At 41.7% G+C, this 21,135-nt stretch overlaps 2 protein-coding genes across 6 annotated transcripts in view; one reads left to right on the top strand and one right to left on the bottom strand.

Annotated features, from left to right (window-relative positions):
- LOC138178377 (uncharacterized) overlaps positions 1-21,135 on the top strand; it is a 193,291-nt gene that overhangs the window by 137,240 nt on the left and 34,916 nt on the right. The window lies entirely within an intron of this gene.
- Positions 10,897-14,071, bottom strand: LOC138177968 (uncharacterized). Of its 3 annotated transcripts, none has more exons than XM_069109363.1 (8): positions 13,843-14,071; positions 13,327-13,450; positions 13,109-13,253; positions 12,738-13,013; positions 12,473-12,638; positions 11,696-12,226; positions 11,348-11,548; positions 10,897-11,261 (listed from the first exon to the last, which is right to left on the bottom strand). In XM_069109363.1, exons 1-8 carry the CDS (start codon positions 13,937-13,939, stop codon positions 11,029-11,031), a joined length of 1,773 nt encoding a protein of 590 aa, XP_068965464.1. In that variant the 5' UTR covers positions 13,940-14,071; the 3' UTR covers positions 10,897-11,028. The 3 variants fall into 3 exon arrangements, with proteins under 3 accessions (XP_068965464.1, XP_068965463.1, XP_068965465.1); XM_069109362.1 differs by having other exon boundaries at positions 13,327-13,453; positions 13,843-14,070; XM_069109364.1 differs by lacking the exon at positions 13,327-13,450 and having other exon boundaries at positions 13,109-13,281; positions 13,843-13,904.

Raw genomic sequence — 21,135 nt, 5'->3', positions numbered from 1 at the left:
CTCGCCACGTAGAGACTGAATGACGAAAAGACTCGCGACCTTCGGCCTTTTTCACCGAATCGAAACAATAATTAGTCGGAGATTCGTCGGTTTTCACGGAGGAGAACGGTCCCCGGGGCAGATACAATCGCACCTCTTTCGACCTTTTCCATGCCACGAACATTTCGGTCGACTCATTGTCACGACGACTGAATGCAGTAACCGATCCTCTCATTGTTCCTACGGAGGCCGCGATCGAACCTCGTTTCAAAAGCCAGCAACTCAAAACGCGACCGTCCTCCCTTTCTCTATCGTGATTGCAGCAGACTCCAAAGAGTTTCTGCTTCGTTAGACCCCTTTTCTCCAATCTCCGTTATTTTTCCTCTGTATTTGTTTATCCCGACCCTCGCGGCCCACTCGTTTCGTTACGTTCGACTATAATCGAGTTCCGCGTGGCGCAAACGTTACCCTTTCACGGCAAGAAAACGTATATTTCCCAAACTAGCTGCGAAACGTAATGTCCATTTCGCAAGTCCTTTTCCACTCTCACGACTAGACTACGTACGATGAAATTCTTAGTAATTGAAATCTTCGGACAATGAGCGATAGAAGAATAACGTTCGATGTCGTATTCGTGAGTAAAGATAAAAATATTATAGGAAATAGGATATTAGTGTGTTAGTAGGTTTGCTAACGGTATGATTTATTTCAATATCACACCAACACAAAATCAAGTACGATGCACCGTCAGTCCATATGCACGTAATTCGTCCAATACATCGCAACCTTAAGATACCTACAATCAAAGAAGAAATATGCAAATTCGGTAATAGATATAACATAAGGATTAACAACCACCAAAACCTACTAGTTACTCAATTACTTGACACGACGGATCAGATCCGCAGGTTAAAAAGACAGTACCCTCTAGATTTAAACATTAGATTCAGCTAGAATCAAACGTACGATAAACACTTATTATTCACGTTATAGTACCACGCCAGAATAATTTACTTGTAATTCTCAATGAGAATTGATTGTAAAATTCTTCCAAATAAAAAACAAATCATTCGTCACTGACTCGTCTCGTCACACACTTCGACAACGCTGATATCACGTCGGAGACACAATAAATCACGAAACCGATAGATCGCCGGTGATCTCCTCGCGTCGCAGTTCGAGCGTTTCACGAATAAGGTGAAGAAATTGGACTTTGTATATGAAAATAGAATTTACTATGCAAATCCAACCGAGTGACGGTTCAAAGTGTTACAGAATGATTCAAAGTGTTACAAGAGACTGGGTCAAAATGTTTTAACGGACTGAGCCGAGCGCTTATTTTGGAGGGTTTTTATACTGTGGTTTTAGTCCCTCTGGAGGGGTTGTCGTCTGGTGTATCTCAGAGACGCCTATTCCGTTACTATTTGGTTATTGTTTCGATGACCGTGGTATGCAGGATGTCTAGCCTATCTTATTACTAAAGAGCCCCTCAACTAACTAACTATCGATTACCTTTTATATCCTGGCTCTGGTATATCTGGCACACCCATGTCCCATGGTCAAGCAGACCTTCTTAATTACCCAGAGTTTTCCCCCTTTACTACAATATGTTTCAAGTATGTTGGAATACAACGATATTAATCGCATACAGATGAGGTGATTGATCGAACGGATTCTTGCCTTCGTTGCCCAGCGATATCCCCACTAGCGTGCGTTCGTGAGATGTACCACGGTGGCTAGCGCGTGCTTGCTGTTTCGAGAATTCGGCGGAAGAAGCGTAAGGATATGGATGGAACATTGGGCACGTCGAGAAGCTAGAAGGTTCCGTGGCACATGTGACGCCACACAGCATCTACACAGGTCACACTCATTACTGCATAGAGAGTGGGGTTCAAAACCTTTTCAAGGGCCATGGGTCACTAAGCCACTCAGTCTGAGAATAACTAGGCAACTGTCTACATTCCACAATACTCACTTATATTCCCTGTAATAATTGTTTAATAAATATCACATAATATTATTTCAACACAAACATCGTGTCTTCCACAGATTATTAATCTTAATTCCGAGATTAAATTCTAACAAAGTAAAATAGTCAGAGATCATATCTTTTGTTGAAACCATTCAATTATGGTCTCTGAATGTACCAAGACGATTAAGAATTATTCCTTGTTACATACGGATATTTTAACTATATAAATCGATTGTCTATCCATTAAATATCTAAGACCAACGACTGGCTCTGCCTATCGTGATATTGACATGTTTGGTCAATCGTCAAAGTCCTTTAGATACACTTTTGGATCTATACTGTAATTATTTATTGTCAGTTTAAACTTTTACGTCTACTTTTCTCTTCTTTTCTATTCTATGTATTCTATTTTGTATATACATAGTGTCGTGAATAATTATAAATTCAACTCTATTTTTAGATTTTTCGTAATAATGACAGAACCGTTTGTATATGGTAGTTTCGTATTATACTATAAAACAAAACTAAAGATATGTCGGGTTTGTCGGGTTGGCGTTAGTCTTAGGGGCGTGTTGCGTGTCTTCATTAGGACAAGCCATCGTAGTTGTTCAATGGAGATAATATTTACAACTATATGTACAAGTGTTGATTCAACAGGGTTTAACAATTTAACCTGGTAATTAGACACTCTTAATGTAAAGACAATGTTCTTAGGTTCAAACGAATCCACGGTCAACGGGAAAACTCTTTGTACAATTGAATATATTTTGAAACGCAAAGTGACGTTAGCTGTGACGCTCGGTATCTTTCTGACTGACTGACAAGACGACGTGTGTAAACTCTCCAAGGTGATCACAAGAATAAAAGACTGATACGATCACATTTGTCAATTGCATATGACCGGGGATATCGACAAAATTCCAGGCGCCGTTACTAGACAGATCCGCGTAGAGCCGTCATTGCTCCTGCCCGGGGCTTGTTCGTTAATACAGCGTGTGTCTCTCGATATTGGTACTTCTACTGTTAAGTAAAAACGTTCATCCCGTGACCGTGGCTACGTTCGGCGACCAGTTGTGTCACCTCGAGCCCAAGCCCACTGTCACGAATCTCGGGCAAACGTAATCAGATCGTATCGCAACAACTACTTCTAGGTTCTATTATTTAAGTACAGCTATGATAAATAGTTTAGACCAAAGTATTGGGGATCTTGCCAAAATTCCAAAAGAAAGGCCCGATGTCCCTACATCTCCGACAGATACAACAAACACAAATTTTCTTTCTTTCAAGTCTGCAGGCAATTAAATTTCCTTTTAAACTTGTGCTTTGCCATGTGAAAAAATATAAACTCAATGTTAGTTTTGTTACTATTGATTACTCCTACTAATTTATTAAGTACGCTATCCACTAACTCGTTTAAAGCTCCGTTTTGAATATCCATCCACGCGGATTTTATTCTTTTTTAAGCTCGAAGACACCTTCTATAGCTGGATTTTCCTGATCGTAAAGAGGTCAATGCTGGCCATTGATAATTCCATTCGAAAATTTTCAAACCACTTTTCTCTAGTGGCGATTGTATAAACAGCGTCTTGTCGAATAATTGCCTTTTCATCTTCCATTTCAGTTATAAACGGCAATAATTCGCCATATAACATCTGGTGTCCTGTATCGTCCAATTTCCAACTTCTTCAATAATGGCACCAAAATCGGAAATGTCATAGATTAATCGAGGCGACAAGCCGCCGGCGCGATGACCACGCGACATCGTTCCGCCATTTGCCGTAAATAATTCCGAGCTGGTGGCACGGGTTCCACGCGATTTAACCCTTGGCAGAGTAGACCGTACGAGCCTCTGATCGTACGACGCCAATGTTAATGGAATCGTGGAAACACAATGTGTTCGTTCGCGGAACAAACGAAATCCACTTGATCGGACGCGAAATATTTTATACGATTCGTTTTACAAACACGACGCTAAAAATCTCACTTCTTATAGCATTCGATGGCATTCGAGTTTCCGAAAAGATTTCGAAAGAAATTACGAAACTTGCAACTACCTAACTATCGGAAGATAGAATTCGTAATTGCAATTGGAATTGGTAGAGAAATAGAAATACGATAAAAAAAGAGAGATATATATATATAAAAGGATAAAAGATGGTCGGAAGAAAAGGGGATTCGAAAAATCGTTCGATTTAAAACGAACGACTGCGTAAAAACGTGGGAAATAAATTTTCGAAAATATGGAGGACAGTAACGAGCGTCGCCGTTTTACGAGATCCATGATGAAATCGTTCGGTGCACGAAAGACAGGGGATGTTTCCCTTACTCAGACGAGCTGCTATCGACAGACCGTGACAAAATGGGGGTAGTTCGCCCGGGAAATCCGCGAGAGCAAAAACGACCTAAACCCCCGTACGACCCTTTAATTCTCATGATTTATCCCTCAAGGAAAGTCCGTGTCTCGATCATTGAAAAGAGACTCGATGTTAACCAAACGGTTAACGAGAAACCGACAAAATAATTAAAGATATCTCGTTTGAAATGGAAAGAACTTGGTTGATTATTGCGATGAACTCGAACGAACTGGAACGATTCGTTTAACAAAGCGAATCGCGTTCGACGAACGATATCGGCCCCTGCAAATTGCAGCTGCAACTTTTATTCGCCGCTTCAAAGAGAACTAAGCGGAAGTCTCGTTCGCCGAAGCAACGAGGAAAGGGGGTAGAGGCGACGCGTTAGGAAAAATATTTGCCTGTTTGTTCGACCCTACCGCTCCGAGGAAACAGACGGAAAAATTAATGACACGACTTTCCCACCGTTTCATCGATCCTTCTGTAAAAGAAAGTTTCGAAACAGGCGGTGGAACGGGAAAGAACTGGGATGGAAAGCGATCAGGGAGCAAGTTACGTGGAAACTTTCGTCGCCCTTTTCACCAGATATCGAAGAAACAATGGAATATGAATAGAAAGCAACGAGATTACCTGATAACCTACTTTAAAGTTTCATGCAGCGGAGCATCTTACGTAAGGGACTAGAAATGTTCTCGAATATTTTCTCCGAGGTATTTTACCAAGATTATAAAGTGGGAAGAAATATTTCCCCGTTAAGGAGAATTCGATATTTGAGACGCGTAAGGTATTCGAAAATTTACGGCAAAATTGGACTTTCTCGATTCTTCGTCGTGGATCGTTGTTTGCAATCGATTCAGAAACGAAAACGCTATTCAAAATTAAACGCGTAGTACTTGAAGACTAATTTCTCGCTTATTTCACGCTACGTTACGAACTCGTTAGCCGATGACTGACACGATTTTTCTACGACCTACAGTCACTTACGAAAGTCCGCATACGTCCCATCAAATACAAGACATTTTAAGGTACAGATAAAATCAAAGGTTTTGCAATTTCTAACGTAATTTTACTCGGAAAATTCTCGTGAGTCGAATGTTTCATTTTTTCAATGTGCAACCACGTGGACTTCAAAAAATCGAAACTTCCTTCTGCGTTTTTTTAAAGCTCCGTACGTATAGAATACCGCGTTAAAATGGTATTTTGAAATTCTAAAAAATGGCTTAGTTATAACACCGAATACGAGTGCGTTCTTTTATCGTAGAGAAAGGTTAACCTAAAACGTTAAACGCGCTTTTCTCGAAACAATGTTTTTCGATTTTTCAAACTCTTCATCCGATTAACTCGAAATCCTTATTACATCTATATCTACAATGTGGCGCACAATCTTTTTGATATCTTAATCGCTAAAATTTTTATAAATGTCTAAAGTTAATTCTCTTTTCTGTGAAAAATACAATCAAGTTTGTAACGAGCTACTCTACTTTCATATCAGTTCGCACAAGAATTTGTATCTTTTTACAATCCAGTCACATTTGCCACCGGGCGAAAGCACACAAAGTTCCGCTGGATACAGAGCCGGATAACGTTCTACTAATCTGCCGTTTTCAAATTTTATTGAAGAAAAAATCAATAAACACAGAGTTAAGACTCCCCACAGAAGTCTCGATCCTTTAGCAAATACTTGCAGACGAAAAAAATGTTACATCTACCTTATCTTTCTAAGTCTCCAGGGTTGCATATATTTTCCTTATATTTCAGCTTGTTTCAATTTTGTAGAAACGCGTTAACAATAATTGTATCGATACGTAACTTTGACGTGTGACTTTCGCGACTGACTGTATATGTCGCTACCGTAGTTAGTGCAGAATATTCTTTGCCCGGTTAAAAGCCAGAAATAATTAATCCTCGATTAACGTCAGCTACCCGCCAACGAAACCAAACGAGAAATTAAATACATTCGCATTCGTTTCGCGTCTCACACTTGGGCGGTTCCCCTTATTCGAGCACACGACGTATTAAACGCTATCGATCTCCCTGGCTTCCCTTAACACAAAACCACCAGCAACATAAAGCAACCGCGTTTCCTCTTATTGTCTCCGCACGGCCGCCTAACACCAAACACCACGGGAAACGCTACGCGATTATAAATGCGAGCCTGGTTACCTTAATATTCGCGGTGAGATTAAACGAAACAGAGGTGGAATTCGCAATTGTTGCGGTGGCGGCCTAAGAAAACCGGATATTCTGGAATACCTGCGCGAAACGCGTTACGGGCGGATTTGGAGAAACCCTTCGTTCTTATACGTCTTCGAGGTTCACCTACTACGAAGAATAAAGCCATTGAGTCGTGGTTGCTAAATGCTGGCAATTTGCCGTGGAGAAGTAGTTTTTAACGACAAGTCTATGGTGTTCGAGGAATGGAGAGACACGGGATAGACAGACACGTTGATGGAAGGCAATTTGTGCGTCTGCAGATCTTATGGGGTGTCGATCCTCGTTCCAAGTTGCTGGCAGTGGCTTCTTGTTTGCTGTTGGCCCGCGTTACCTCGTATTTCCGTATATTGATTTCGATTAGTCGACAGAGTGCCAACTATTAAAGGAGAGCTCTTACATTCTTCTGTCATCCGTATCTTGTTGAGATTCTGTACTCGACCTAATTTTACTTGCGCAGCCTCTATCTTTTAAAAATACAACCTGTGATTTTAGATAAACGCTAATTCTAATCTCGCAATAATAGGATTTTCACCAAATTCTACGATGTTATTCCAACCTCGTTATCTCGTGAGTTAGGAAAATTGCATGAAATTCGTAGTCACGAATTTCAGTCGGTGGGGCGGAGAGGGGAGGTGAATTATAAAAACCTGCCTTGAATACGTCTCGTAATTTGCCCCACAACGGAAAGCACACGAAACACCAGCCTATCTAGCAGCTACCTTCACGGAGCACAAGCTCAACCAGCCTGATAACAATTAACCCAGCCGCACGTAACGCGAAATATAAATCGCGGCGCGAGTTTCAAGCTTGCGAGCTTTCCTCCCTGCTGCGCCGATAAGCTGCTCGACGAACGAGAATAATATATCAGAGTCGCGAAAACGCACGGAGCAGCATGGCTACGCAATTATTTCGCAATAAACTCGCCAATTGATCAACGTCCCCGTCCCCGTCCCGTGTAGATACATCGTCGGCACATTGTCTCGCGGAGCGATCATTATAATGAGGCTAATAAGATCGCAGCGGGAGTCCAGACGCGGTAAATCATCGTTATCAACAAGGAATTTGCAGAGAGAACACGACCCAAGGTATAAATCCACGTAGCGTTTAACCAATCCTAAGGCTGAGTCGTAATTTTTGGTTAATTATGGCTCGGTTGCTTAAGCCTGCGGATATTGCGGATTACTGATAAATGGAGATCGAAAAACGAGTGGAAAAAGGTATTACAGCGAGAGGAAATGACTTATTGATTTTGAAATTTAAGTGACTTTCGGTGAATATATGACGTTATTTCTTATATACTGGCGACTCACAAAGCGTTTCTTTATCAGGTTCTATATTTCACGGGGAATTTAATATATTTTCATTGCGTTTATTTATTGTAGCATACGAATGATATCATAAGCGACGTGCAAATACTTTTTGTAGCCACTGTAGATATGCTCTGTTTTATGATATCGTGGTTGTATTTCCATTTTCTATAAACTGATTTTAACCAACTGTTTAAAAATTAGCTTTTCTAATCTTTGAAGAATATATGAGATCGGGTCTTTTACCGATGTATATACTTTCGAAGAATGTTACAAAAATTGTCTAAAGAATGTAAAGATACGTGTATTTGATTTTTAATAAAAAATACATCGTCAATTATATTTCGTATAAAATGATAAAATTTAAAAAGATAAACTTATTACTCGACTCGATACTTCAAAATGAATAGCATTAAGCATTAACGAACGAATATTTCGCGTTTTAAATATCATTTAACCAAGTGTTGGGAAAAATACTGAATGTATCTGTAAAGCTAGGCTAACAATCAAACTTTTACGCTTTACCAGGCAAAGGCACATTGAACGTCCTTGTAACGATCTCATAAACATCGAATCCAATCATCGCCTCAGCTTTCCGATACCCATAACCAATCTATTCCTAGCAAGTTTCACTTCGATCGTATATGCCTTGCGATAGTTACTCGCTTCCTGAATCGGGCTATAACTATGGGACAAGTTATACAGTTCGATAATGTACAGTTCAAAATTGATTCTCCGCTGAGACCGTCAGAGGACCGTTCCCCGATGCGAAGTAAAGCAAGTTCCAGCTGACTCAGTGGCTCGTCTTCGATCCCCATTTTTCCACCACGATCGTAATTCAAGAGACGGGATCGTAAAACGTTGTGGCTACCTGATTCAGACGTTGTTCCGTTCTCTTTTTATGCTCACCGATAATGGAGAGAGAGAAAAAAAGGAACACGAGGCCCGTTGATAAAACAGTCAAGCCGATGGTACACTCATCGAATTCGATGAAGGTGCACCGGGTCGTAGATGATCCAAGCTGGAGTACTGGAGCTGATTCCAGCAACTGAGGAAAAGTGGCGTGCCAATGGCGGGGGCGGATTCCAGTCACGTAGCCACGGAACCGGGTCTTCCATCCGGAAAGAAAAACAGCCTGCTCTCTGTGAAACAGATAAAAAATGAGTGGTCAGCGAAACTGGTGAAGGAAATGGTGTTCCGGCTGATGTGAAAACGTGTTGGATGTCGATAACGATATAGTGGATCGTGAAATGATGCGATATAATGATAGAATTGAGGTAATAAGTTAGAGCTAACTCAATGATACGTTATAATGATAGAATTGAAATAATAAGTTAGAGCTAACTCAATGATACGTTATAATCGCCGTAAAAGGGATTCGTTATTTCGTTGTTTCGTTATTTATTATCACAATGAGAATAGAAACGTTACAAATATGCATACAATTTTTATTCAGAGGAAACGTGATGATGGAATTTGAAAAAATTCCCAAAATATACCTGCTTTAATTTCAGATCCACCTTGAATGTTTTATACAATGTCCAGTCGCAAGTAATCATACTTTCTTCGACTTTATTAAAAAACAGACGATTTATATTCCAATGCCAAGTCTGTAGTTCTTCTCTTTTCTATGATAATCCGTCCGTCTAAAGGGAAGATACAGTATCTCGAGGATTACAGGAATACGGCAAGACATCTTCTTTAAAGAGATCTCCCGACGGCTCGCTTCCATTTTTCATTAAACAAAGACGCTGGCTGGCACAATTATGAATTTCCTTAAGCTCGCTCCTTCCGTTTCCTCTCATCCTTCCTGTCTCCTCTTTCTTCTTCTTTTTTCTCCCTTTTTTTTTATTAAATTTTCTCATCTATTTCCGTCGACGTCGGAGGTTTGAAAATAAGCCGACGATGTATCACCAATGGATACGACTACTTTTATAAACTGCATTCATAACGGAAGTCGGCTGTCCATTGGCGAAAGTTACGATAGGTAATAACAAACTTTGGTATTCTTCCCGCGACTCCTATGAATTCTCTACGCGAGCCCGGTTAATTTATATCAATTATACCGGTTAAAGCAATTACACGCAAGAACGAGGCTTGACGAAGCGGTACTGGTCGGGTTTTATTAAGAAGTTACCGTTCACCAGTCTCGTTATTCCTCGCACGTCTTTCTCGATAACAAATTCTCCAGGAAAGAAAGGGACCAGGGGCAAAGTACTATACTTCTGTCTTTTTTTTTTTTTTTCTTTTTGTAGAGGTATCGTTTAATCTTCTGCACGTTGTTCTTTTCTAGAATTATTCGTAATTTCAGTTAATAGCCAATAATACCGAGTCCTTACAAGTTGGAAAATTTCAACTAGAATCTAAGTTTCTTTTCTTTAAAAAAAACTCTATACTCGAATGGGTTTTGCTCGCGTCATTACTTCGCAGAAGGTTCGTCTAAAAGAAGCACAAGTGGCTCAGTTCCTAATAGCAATTTAGAATTTTCCTACAGTGAAAGCAACTCCAGACAGTAACTCCATTTACTTTAACGTTCGTATAAAGAACCTTTCAAAAACTTATGTACATATACACGAATACAACCAACATTCACTTTTCCACAACAAATTTTATAAGTCGCGACGAAAGAATTGATATCCATATAAAGTAGGAGCATAGAAAAGTCTTGTCATTTATCAAAAAACGTAACGATCTAACGTTTGACTACACGACGTCGCATGTTGGTCCTTTAAATAATTCACAAACATCCAGACAGAAGATTAAATGTCGGTGGCAATGATCTTTAAAGAGTGGCATACAAAGGGGCGCTTTAAAGGACCTACTTTCCAGTCGTCGAGCCGAGTGCTCTTTCTTTCTCCCTCTCCAGTCTGGCGTGTGCCTCTTTCCTCCCCCGTCCGCATCTTTCATGTTTCCTTTTCCCGGGTTCTTAGAACGGAACCGAGCCACCGGACGCTTTCTACCGACTGTCGAGGGTGAAAATTACGACCACGCGTAATTTCGCTCGAATATTATTCAGCTCGGGCGAAAAACGAACGAGAACCGGCCTTATTACCGTTCCAGAAAAATTGCCCCATTCAGCTTCGCTTCACGCGATTTTATTTCGTCCAAACGAGGTTTTACAACAAATACAGAACTTCTAAATGAACATCGACTTTCTTCGAGACGGCTCGGATTTAGAAGAGATTCTTTCCGCTGGAGTTACGTTTCAGAATGTTACTGAAATCGAATTCTGCAACAAGAAAATAAGTATGAGAGTGGGAAAGCGAAACGATGGAAGCCTTCGATCAGAAGTATCGTAAGTACGTGGCAAATTGTAAGTCTTGCTGGTCGATGGATCGTTTGCGCTGCTCTCTGGGATTGCGTCCTCGATGGCCCTGGATATGTTGGAACACTCGCAGAAATCTCGAACAGACCCTCCGTACAACGATATTTGATCAGCTGGACGCGATACAGCCAATAAAAGACGAAATAGAAAAGTATAAGATAAATCCAAGATTGCAAAGTAGAGAAGCTAAAGGTAATACCTTTCAGAGTGTTCATATTGTTATCCATACAGAAACTCATGTCACTGGTATCAGAGAAATCATAGTGACGAGGAGTAAACATACTGGAGGGGTTGGGTTTGTCTTGATCAGGCTTCTTTGCCGAAGGCGTCTTCGTCATCATTGATTCAACAAATTGATCTGTCAACTGACTTTTCCTTGGCTTGACTAAATCATTATTTGCTGAAAACACGCTAGTTTCTATTCATAGCAGGAAATATACAATGCTAGAAGCCAAAAGATTTAGTTGAGGAGGATCACGTTAAAAATTCATAAAAGATATGGATCAACCAATTCTTTTGGCCTATAATACAGCTCGATCCGACTTACTTTTCTCTATTTTGGTCATTGGAGACATATTGTAGCGAACTGTCTCAATCCTTGCGATTCTTGCACGAGGGGATGGATCAACCGAACGACTCTTCGTTTTCTCCAATGGAATAATCTTCATTGGTGTCGCCACAAACTTCCCTTCATCCAAGATCAATCTCATTTTCTTCGCTACGGGATCATCCATTTCCTCCTCAAGATCCTCGCAACGTTGGCCTGTGTGCTTATCTTTCGAAGGATCGGATGGCTGGTCCATGTGCTCCAGTTCCTGGCCCATTCCTTGTTCCACTTCCTCCTCGAATGCATCGATCGGTTCTGAAACCGAGATTCTGTCCACCTCGCTTGCTACATCCTCGTGCTCTATTTCCTGCTGTCCCTGGTCCAGGGAAGGACTCTTTGAATCGATCGGACGGTCATGAGGAATACTCTGATCTTCCCCGATATGGATTGAAATTTCTGACGGCGATTGTACGGTGTTACCTTCTGCTAGACACATTTCTTCCAACATCAAGGTATCCACTGATAGGGAGTCTGAATTGGACGAGTCAATTCTTAATTTAATTTCAGATAAATTATTATTGTTGTTATTATTATTATTATTGTTGTTATCATAATTATTATTCAGATGAATAAAATTTGTATAAGGTGTTGGATGTGAAATCGAGAGATCAAATCTACAATAATTTAATTAAACTAAAGATGGTCGAGTATGAAAAACGAAAATATTCTCAAAGCCCTTCTCTGAAGGATATCTCGTGATAAAACGTGAAGGAGCACCTATAGAATTCTCATAATTTTTTTCCCAGCCACTGTGCGAGCCGATCCTCGACCCATGGTAAATCTTGCGCATGTGGGAGAAATTAATCTTTGGCGGTGGCATTTCCAGCAACTTCAACGTTCGATCCCTCTTCTCTTCCTCCTGCTTCTTCAACTGTACAGCTAGCTAAGAACCGGAAGAAACCGAAAATGACATGCTATAAGAATCGTGCTATGAAAAGAAAATTAAGAATCTCGAAAATTCGTAAAAAGTTGTGAAAAAAACCTGCGTCTTGATCGTATTCAACTCCTTCTCGCGTGCTTCGATACTTCGATTAAGATCTTCCCATTCTTTGTCGAGTCCCATATGGTCTAAAATTGCGCGCGCAAGCTCGACGATTTTCGCGCGCATTCTCAGCCACGTAATTCGCTCTCTCTGCTTCAAAATTTTCTCGAACTCGTTGATCTTATATTCCACCACCATTTTATCAACTCGAAGCTTCTCCAATTTTACCTTGTTTTCTTTCCTCACCTTGGCTAAAGGAAATTCTTCGTATTTTGCCTAAATAACGTTGCAATCGTAGAATGAAATTCAACGAGACGATCTTCCGATTTTCATCTGGAATTTTACATTGCGATGGAAAGGAAATTACGTACGTGGTATGATTCCCATACTCTTTCGTATTCGTTGTAAATACTCTCATATCGTCCACAGTCCAATTCCATGACTTTGTAGTCGTTATCCAAATTAAGTTTCATTAGCTCGATTTTATTAGAAATTTCGTTAATGTATTTATTGTGCCTATGAACGAGTTTTCAAAATGATACACCTAATGAATAGACCAAAGTAGCGTTGATCCGATTATCTTACGTACTTGTTTAAAATGTTAGTTAAAATCACAATATTATCCTCTGTATTCTTTGCCGTTTCTTTCAACTCCTTCCTTGTTTGCAATTGTGTCTGCACCTTAGTCTTCAATTCTTTTATTTCACTTGCAACTTCTTAGACAAATTCATAAAAACACGATTTTCATAGTATCGTACTTGCAGATGTCACAAAAAATCATAAAATTTGATTCTATGTACGTGTTATTAAAGAATTAAAAACCATACATAACCTATATCATACATAATATCAAATCCGACAAAAAACTATCGTATTTCAAGTAGCTAGGAGGATGATTTTGGCCACATTTATTTAATAGTGTCAATGTTATTTCAAATATCAATCGATGTTAATCACTTCAAAAGCTGTCAAATATCGTTTCAAATGTCAAACGATATGGGATATCAAATATCATAAACTAACAATAATTTAACACAAACATCGATGCATATGACATTATTGCAAGGAAAATGGCAAGTAACAGTGAAATAAAGAGGTTACTTACCAGAGGACGTGTTCTTGGCTGCTTCGATTTCTACACGCAGACAGGTTTCCAACATATTCATGAACTGCGGGTCGTCACAGCTGATGCCAGATTCCATTTTCACTATGCAACACTACTTTCGCGACAAATCACTCGAACTGATAGAAAAATTTTAACAAAACCACAAAAGAATACGAAATTCCGTGTTACGCAGTACCACTTGCTGAGCGTTACGTGAAAGTGACGTCACGGGCCCTGTCGAACTTAAGAACGCGCTCTGATTGGCTGGCGCTGTTTCGCAATAATTTCGCGCGGAATTTAACGCGCCTTTTCAAACTATATTGATAGTTACCATTAATATACAAGGCAAATCAGTGGCTTTAATAACGGGATAATAACAGTAAATCCTTTTTTACGTAATCTCAATTGCTCAGGAAAACAATGCAACTGAAACTAATAAGGAACGTGATAAGGAAATTAATGAAAGATAAAATACGATTAAGTAAGCCCTTAAGAAACTAAATTCTCTCCTCTTAGCGCGACGAGCAATTCATCAAAACTCCGAAATAACATACTTTATGAAAATATTAATGCACAGACAACCGAGACAGAAATTTCAAACAGAAAAAACAGAAAATTCATGAGCACGGTACATGTAACTGCTGCTGCACCGTCGTGTCGCGTTTCTATGTTTACAGCGGCCCATTCGTTTACCTCGTTTCTCGCAGGTTGCACAACCTCCTCCGTACGAGCATAAAGGGAAATTTAATTCTCCTGTAGCGTAGGCGACGCGCGTAAACATTTTACGAGCAGGAAGCAACGAGCGGTCGCCACTGGCAACCGATTAATTTATCGGTCCTGGGGAAATTGATATCGAAAAATATAAGTAAAGGGTTGGATGCCCAGTGCACGGACACAGGGAACTGGCCACCGGCCAACTGGACGGCCATTTAGGTCAAAGAGAAAACCTCCCTCTTCCGTCGCCCGTCGCTTCCGTCCTGCTAGCGGCCACTCTGCGAATTGCCGATGCCTTTTTTACTATTTTCTCTCTTTTCGTAGCTGTCGTGTTAATGCTAAAGGTTAATTAAAGAGTTTGCACACGTTTAGTACGACGAAATGTTATAACGTCGGGATACGAGGAGGTGGTAATTTTCTGAAAAAGGATTTCTCATATAGCGAACGTGCCGTCGTACGCGAATTTTTTCAAGCCTCGCCAGTGACTTACGACGGTACGAAGACGCAAACGGTTAGCCGTTAAGTCGACGTAGAATTCTAGAATTCTTTTTTAACTTGGTCTCGTATTCGAATTCTTTTCTTAGAAGCTTTATTGGGTTCGTGTATAATTATGAGACACCAGATGCCTCGAATGCTTCGATAAACCCTGTTTCCAAACTTTTAAACGCATTCCTCTGGGCCAGGAAGCGATTTCAAAGCACGAAACGCTACTCCCTGTGAGCCACTTTAAAACCTTCCCGTTCTCGTTTGTCCGACGCACGCCCTAAAATAAATTCCGGAGTAAGCTTGCAAATTTTACGAAATACCTTTCACACACATTCAGCCTCTCGCCGCGTGAAAAAACACATACAAAAGGTAATTAACCCTCTATAACGCCGAGTAACTTGGAAATTGCATTTGTTCTCGCAGCCACGTTTTATGACGCTCATCTTGTCTAATTGTCGTCGTAACGTTCTATTCTACCGTTCCGCCGTTTACGGCATTTGTTAGCTACCGTTTCTAAGAAGTTTCTACCGAACCAAGGGACCAAAATCAGCGCCAATTTTCGTTCTGTAACGAGATAGAAATCTGATGGTGAAAAAGTTAAATGGAGACTCGTTTAACAAAGCCACTTGTTTCTTCATATTTATTCCGCGTACTTTCGTCGGTTTTCCTGTTCGAACCGACAATATCCATAGATAGCAAGGGCCCGACAGAAAAGCGGGAAAGAGGCGAAAGGCAAGAAGGAAGAGGAATTGAAGGCGGTGGCCGTTCTTGCGTGCGTACAAAAGCGGCGTTGTGCCATTACGGGACAAAACAGCCAGCCAGAGTCGTGTTGGTTCGCTTAAATGCAGCTGCGCGCGTGTCTGCAGTTTATTTAATAGGAATCGCGAACTCCGCGTTGTATACGCAACCATGGTATCCTTTTTCGCGCGGAAGGCGTTGTTTCGTCAGGCAACAAAACAGCGACCCGCGGCAAAGTATTGGGATCTTGGTGTAATCCGTCCTTTCCACCGACTGCCAACAAAACTCCCAAATGAAAACGATCACACGGCCAGAAGAATGCTGGATCCTGTTCCATCTCGCGGTTCAGTGACCTGTCTGTAATTAATATCACGTTTCGTTCGTTCTTTTCCCTTTTTCTTCCGTCATAGAGATTATTTCTCCCGCTTCTGGAAAATAAAAGGAAATCTCCAGGGAATTTTTCTCAGCAGAAACCTTTTTCGCGAACCTTTTCAGAAAGATAAAGAGGTGGCGAATGGAAAATTTCGGCGGTTAATGAGTCTAATTAGTCTATCAGTTTCGTCCATCGTCAGTTTTAAACTTGTCCCGATCGTTCCCCGTGTAACAACGTTAAAAAAAGAAGCACTTTTGCTATCGAAACAATGCTGTGATAAAAAAAAAAAAGAGGAAAAAGAGGAAAATTCAGAGCATTCCTATGGAAATGCATTGAAATTCATACATGCTAGTTTACCCCGTAACAACCAATCCAACGACGAGTTTAACTTTCCCGTTAAATCAGCACATTCATCAGCGCGAAACTACCTCTGTTACAAAAAGGGGGAACAACCGAAACAAGAAAGAAAAGATAGCTAGAAACCAACAAATTCGGTTTTATGAAACTTTCCGTTGAATGAAGCGAATGTACCGGTGAAACGTGAAACAGAAGGACACCATAGGGTGGAACAGACTTGTGGCAGATGAAAGAGGATGGCAGATAGTGTACAGCGCGCATCTCTGTGAGCTTTCGCAATTTACGAGGCGCAACGAGACGTCGACATCGTCAACGGGTGCTCGACGCCTTTCAACCGACACAGATCATGGCGAACGTAATGTTTTCAATGAGAACTCGCTGCCAGCCTCCTATCTTCCTTGTTTTTCGCCATTTATCAACCGCTAACCCTCCGACTGACAAGGAAACAAATATCGCAAAATTTTGACGTCTCTGTGCCTTCGAATGGCGATCAGAAAAATCGACAATCTACATTGAACTTTCGCAAACGACCAAAGTCTTTTTATAGTTTTCTGCTTTTCTATTTTGACGATTGCGTGCTTGAAAGTCAAAGAAATAACTGCTAGCCACCATGAATTCTCACATAAAAATGTATTGGTTCAACTAACTTAACGTAAGTAAGAAATATCGTCGTTTATCGAAATACGTTTTGTAAAATGCTTCCCTTTTTTCCACCCTTCCAGCAAATGCTTGTCTGGTATAGTATTCTTATATCTACTTTCCCACTACTCTCTTCTTTTGTTTCTCGGTAACTCAATCCAGGTCGAACGATAAGCCACACGGATTTAGAAAGAAGTGAAAAAGTCCTCGAGACGCGACGACTGCGATTAAAAATTCCAGGTGCGCTCGATTCACGAGCGACGTCGAAGCATGAAAGCAGTTGGTATCCTTTTGAAAACGAGCACCCACGTGAGGCTGCATCCACCCCGCAGCTATCGTCTCGGTCGTTTATCCGTGCGCGTACTTTATTTCCATATTTCGCCGCGCCACGTCGATCCTTGCGCGTTCGTTCAAGAACGTTCATGCGCATCGGTCGCCTCCGGCTACGATGTTTCGAACGAGGAGGAGGAAAAAAGGAGAAAAAGGAACAAGAACGAACGACGAGGAAACGATCCCTGAATTCCCCCTTAGCCGCCGGCTACGAGCTACCCTTCTTGGTCTAGCCCCGATAAACGGCTAGACGAATTTCTTTCCCTCCTCCACCCTTCCGGATGGAATTCTCGCGACGCGTCAAGGCGACGCTTTTCTCCGTTTCCACGTGATCCTGACACCGGATGATTAAAAAGGGAGAAGCGTTTCTCTGCCACAGCGAGACAAACTTGGAAAGAAAACGAGAGTCGAACGATTCATGAATTACCGATAGATCATAGCGCGGTGAAATATGGGGTAGATTTAAATACGTTCATTTGGAAAATGAGCAACGGAAGGAGGGAACCACAGTTGGAAACTTTTGGGAATTGATTGCCTCACGGGGCAGTATTTCGCCGTTGTTCTAAACGGGTAATCGCGAGCAGTCGGCGAGCGTGCAACTTGTTTATACGCTGCAGTTAAATCCCCGTTGCCAAGTAGGGCCCGGGTTGCAATTGGCGATACGCCAGCCACGCGTAACATCGCCTGGAAATTCCCCCACCGCAACTGCATTTCCCTAATTTCTCTGTTGTTCCAGATTCCCGTAAGGTTGCAAGCGAAACTCTGCTCTTTGCCCGGCGAAAGCACGCGAATTTCGATTCCAACGAAACGTATTTTATCCTTTTTCTATGATATGCTTCCCTATTCGATCGTCTTTTTCTAATATAAAGCCGCGTACCTTTTAAATCACTCGCTGCTCTATGAAAACTCTATGCAAACTTTAAGATTTAACGAATTGACCGACCTTGCGGCGGTATAACGGAGAGATTCATCAGCGTTGAAAGCTAGGAGATCGAAATATCGAGAGAAAGGGACGTAATTGCCGGTGGAAGAATGGAAGCCAAATGATCGCAGACATTCCGCGAAGGAGAAATCTGTCGGTCTCGCTCGGCTCGCGATCAAACGTCCCACGAATGATTTTCTTTTTCTATTGAACGGGGGAAGCCGCAGAAGCACTCCGGTTGATAGGCCACTGATCGCACGGTATCCCCGTATTGGCTTCCCCCGGTGGCGCCCTGGCGTACATCTCTCTTGCAAATGGATCTTCACGGAAACTAGATTCACCGGAGTCGGAATGACAAGAAAGGAGACGCTAAATTGGATGTACGGCTGGCTCAGATGATGGGCTCAACAGGCTTCCAGCCGATTCAATCGACTCGAATCGTGCTTAGAATTCGATAACTCTGCTGGTCGATTATTGTCCGTCGGAATTTTTTAAGAAGCTCCACTATCTTGCATTCTCTTCGTCGAAAAGTAAGAAGCGAGATATTACGATCGATCCGGTTACAGAGTAATTTAAACGCGACGGGCATCGATGCGTCGATCGTTAAACGTCTGGCGAAAATTACATCCGCAAGAGTATTTTTACGAAACCCAGGAATCTCGAACTAACGAGTAGGAATCGTAGAAACGCGTACGTTTTTAAAATTGCAACATCGTAAGGAAACGATTGAATCGCCGGATAAAGCGTAAGTTTCTGTTGAGATATGTATAATTTTCTGTGCTGGACTGGGTTAAATGCGTAGTAGAGATACTTGTATGTGAATATCAATGCGTGGAAGTATGTGTGTGCGCAGCGTCTCGAAAACAAAGGAATGTAAACTGTTCAGTCGGTTAACAGTCGGGTATGGAAGAAAGTGCTGAGACGCGTGCAAGTGTGTATCGATGAATATACAAGAAATCGTCCATGAAATAAATATATTACTATTTTAATATTAATCCTCAGTATAAATTTAGTGTTCCTATAACATTATTTCGGCTTCAAAGATCCACAATTCTCAACAGTTTCGTTCTAATTTCACGTCTGATTATAACGTTCGTGGAAAATGTGGCAGAAAACGAAAAACGATCGAACCGCGATCACATTTATCGTGCGAAATCCACTTTAAACGTCCACTATCGTACCGAAACGCACGAAAAACCAATCTGAATTCAAAATTCAAGATCTCCCATGCCATTCTAATCGAGCGAGTTGCTGCATGGAAACGCGTTACGAAAGCGATGAAAGCGAATCATCATCATCGGGCACGTAATCCCGGATCCCTTTACCGGCCTCGTACCAATCACACGAGGCCCGGAAGCGCATAAAACCCGACCGACATTCGCGCAGCGGTTTCCGCGGCGAGCATATCCCGCAGAATATCCTGCACCGCTCGTAAAAGTATCTCGTATCGCGGCGAGCAACTCTTTTCCTCGCCGTCCCGGGCTTTTTACCGCGTCGAAGAACGCGTTACTCGGTCTAACGTGGCCTCAAAGCGGACCGTTGCTCTCGAAACGCAAGATAAATCGAGGCTGCGCGGCCTTTAATACCGGTACGCACGAAAGAAGTGAAAGAAATAAGAAAATTAGCTCGTTCGCAAGCCAGCCCCGATTCCAATTTTCTCAATTTCGACTTTCCACCGATTCTACCGTTGCCGAGATTTCCCAAGGTTTGTCTGGTATTTTCGAAAGAGCAATCTCTTACGGTAGAATTTTCTCAGTCGCGACACGTTCTTTCTTATCTCCGCTCATCCTTCTCGTGCTCCTCTCGCTGGTAGAAGTCACGAAATACGCGCGAGTTTCCCGGTTGAACGGACGGAATTTATTCCTGACGAGTAGCATTACGCCGTTTCTATTCGATTTCCATCGTTTCTTCTCATTTCGGCTGTGATTTATCCACCCAGACGCTGTTTAGAAACATTCGGTTGTAGAAAGAATAGTTACATCCTTGTTACGATCTTGTACTGAAAAATTTGAAACGAATCCGCGAGTACTTTCTACGTAAATCTTCGGCCGGATAGAACGCAAGGGAAGGACAAAATCGACGAAATCCGAAAGTGGAGTTAGCGTAGCCGCGTGATTTAGCATCGGGCGTCGCGCGGGATGTTGCGATCGTCAGCGCGATAAATGGCAAAGTACTCGACGCGAGAACTTCATATTTTATTGCGTAATAAAATATAATCCCGCGACGAGGAGTAGCACAAGGAGGACGACGGGTCACGCGTCGAGGATTTATTACGATGCTACGGCACGAAGCTTCGTGAAAACCGGGTCAGCTCCGGGTACAGTGGCGTTGTCCGCGTATTGTCCGAATCGGAAAGAGGGACGAATCCGCGCCGGTTTCTGGCAAGAACGGCGGAAAAATCGGCGAATATAAAGACGAACTAGCTAAACAGAAAGAAGTAGCATCGAGATAAAGAGGAGAGTAACGATGGAAATAGGACAGTAGTTTAGGAAAGATACGGGGAAAGATATGCAAGAGGAATTATTAATCGCGACGCTGCAGAAAGTCTTTCCCCCTTTTTCCTCCATCTTCTTCTCGTTTTCATGTTGCCGTAATGCTTCGAGAGAAACGACGCGTCAGCGTACAGATGGTCGACTGCTTTTGAACAGTGACAAAAGCCCATAATTCGTCAAACACCATTACCAGACACATCTCGGAGAGGAGAGGAACGCGTATCCGACATAGCGAAACGCAG

Source organism: Bombus flavifrons, chromosome 3, assembly GCF_040668555.2.
Source record: "Bombus flavifrons isolate JBK064 chromosome 3, iyBomFlav1_principal, whole genome shotgun sequence".
Classification (NCBI taxonomy): domain Eukaryota; kingdom Metazoa; phylum Arthropoda; class Insecta; order Hymenoptera; family Apidae; genus Bombus; species Bombus flavifrons.
Note: the sequence above shows the minus strand (reverse complement) of the source record. Positions and strands in the feature narration are given on the sequence as shown.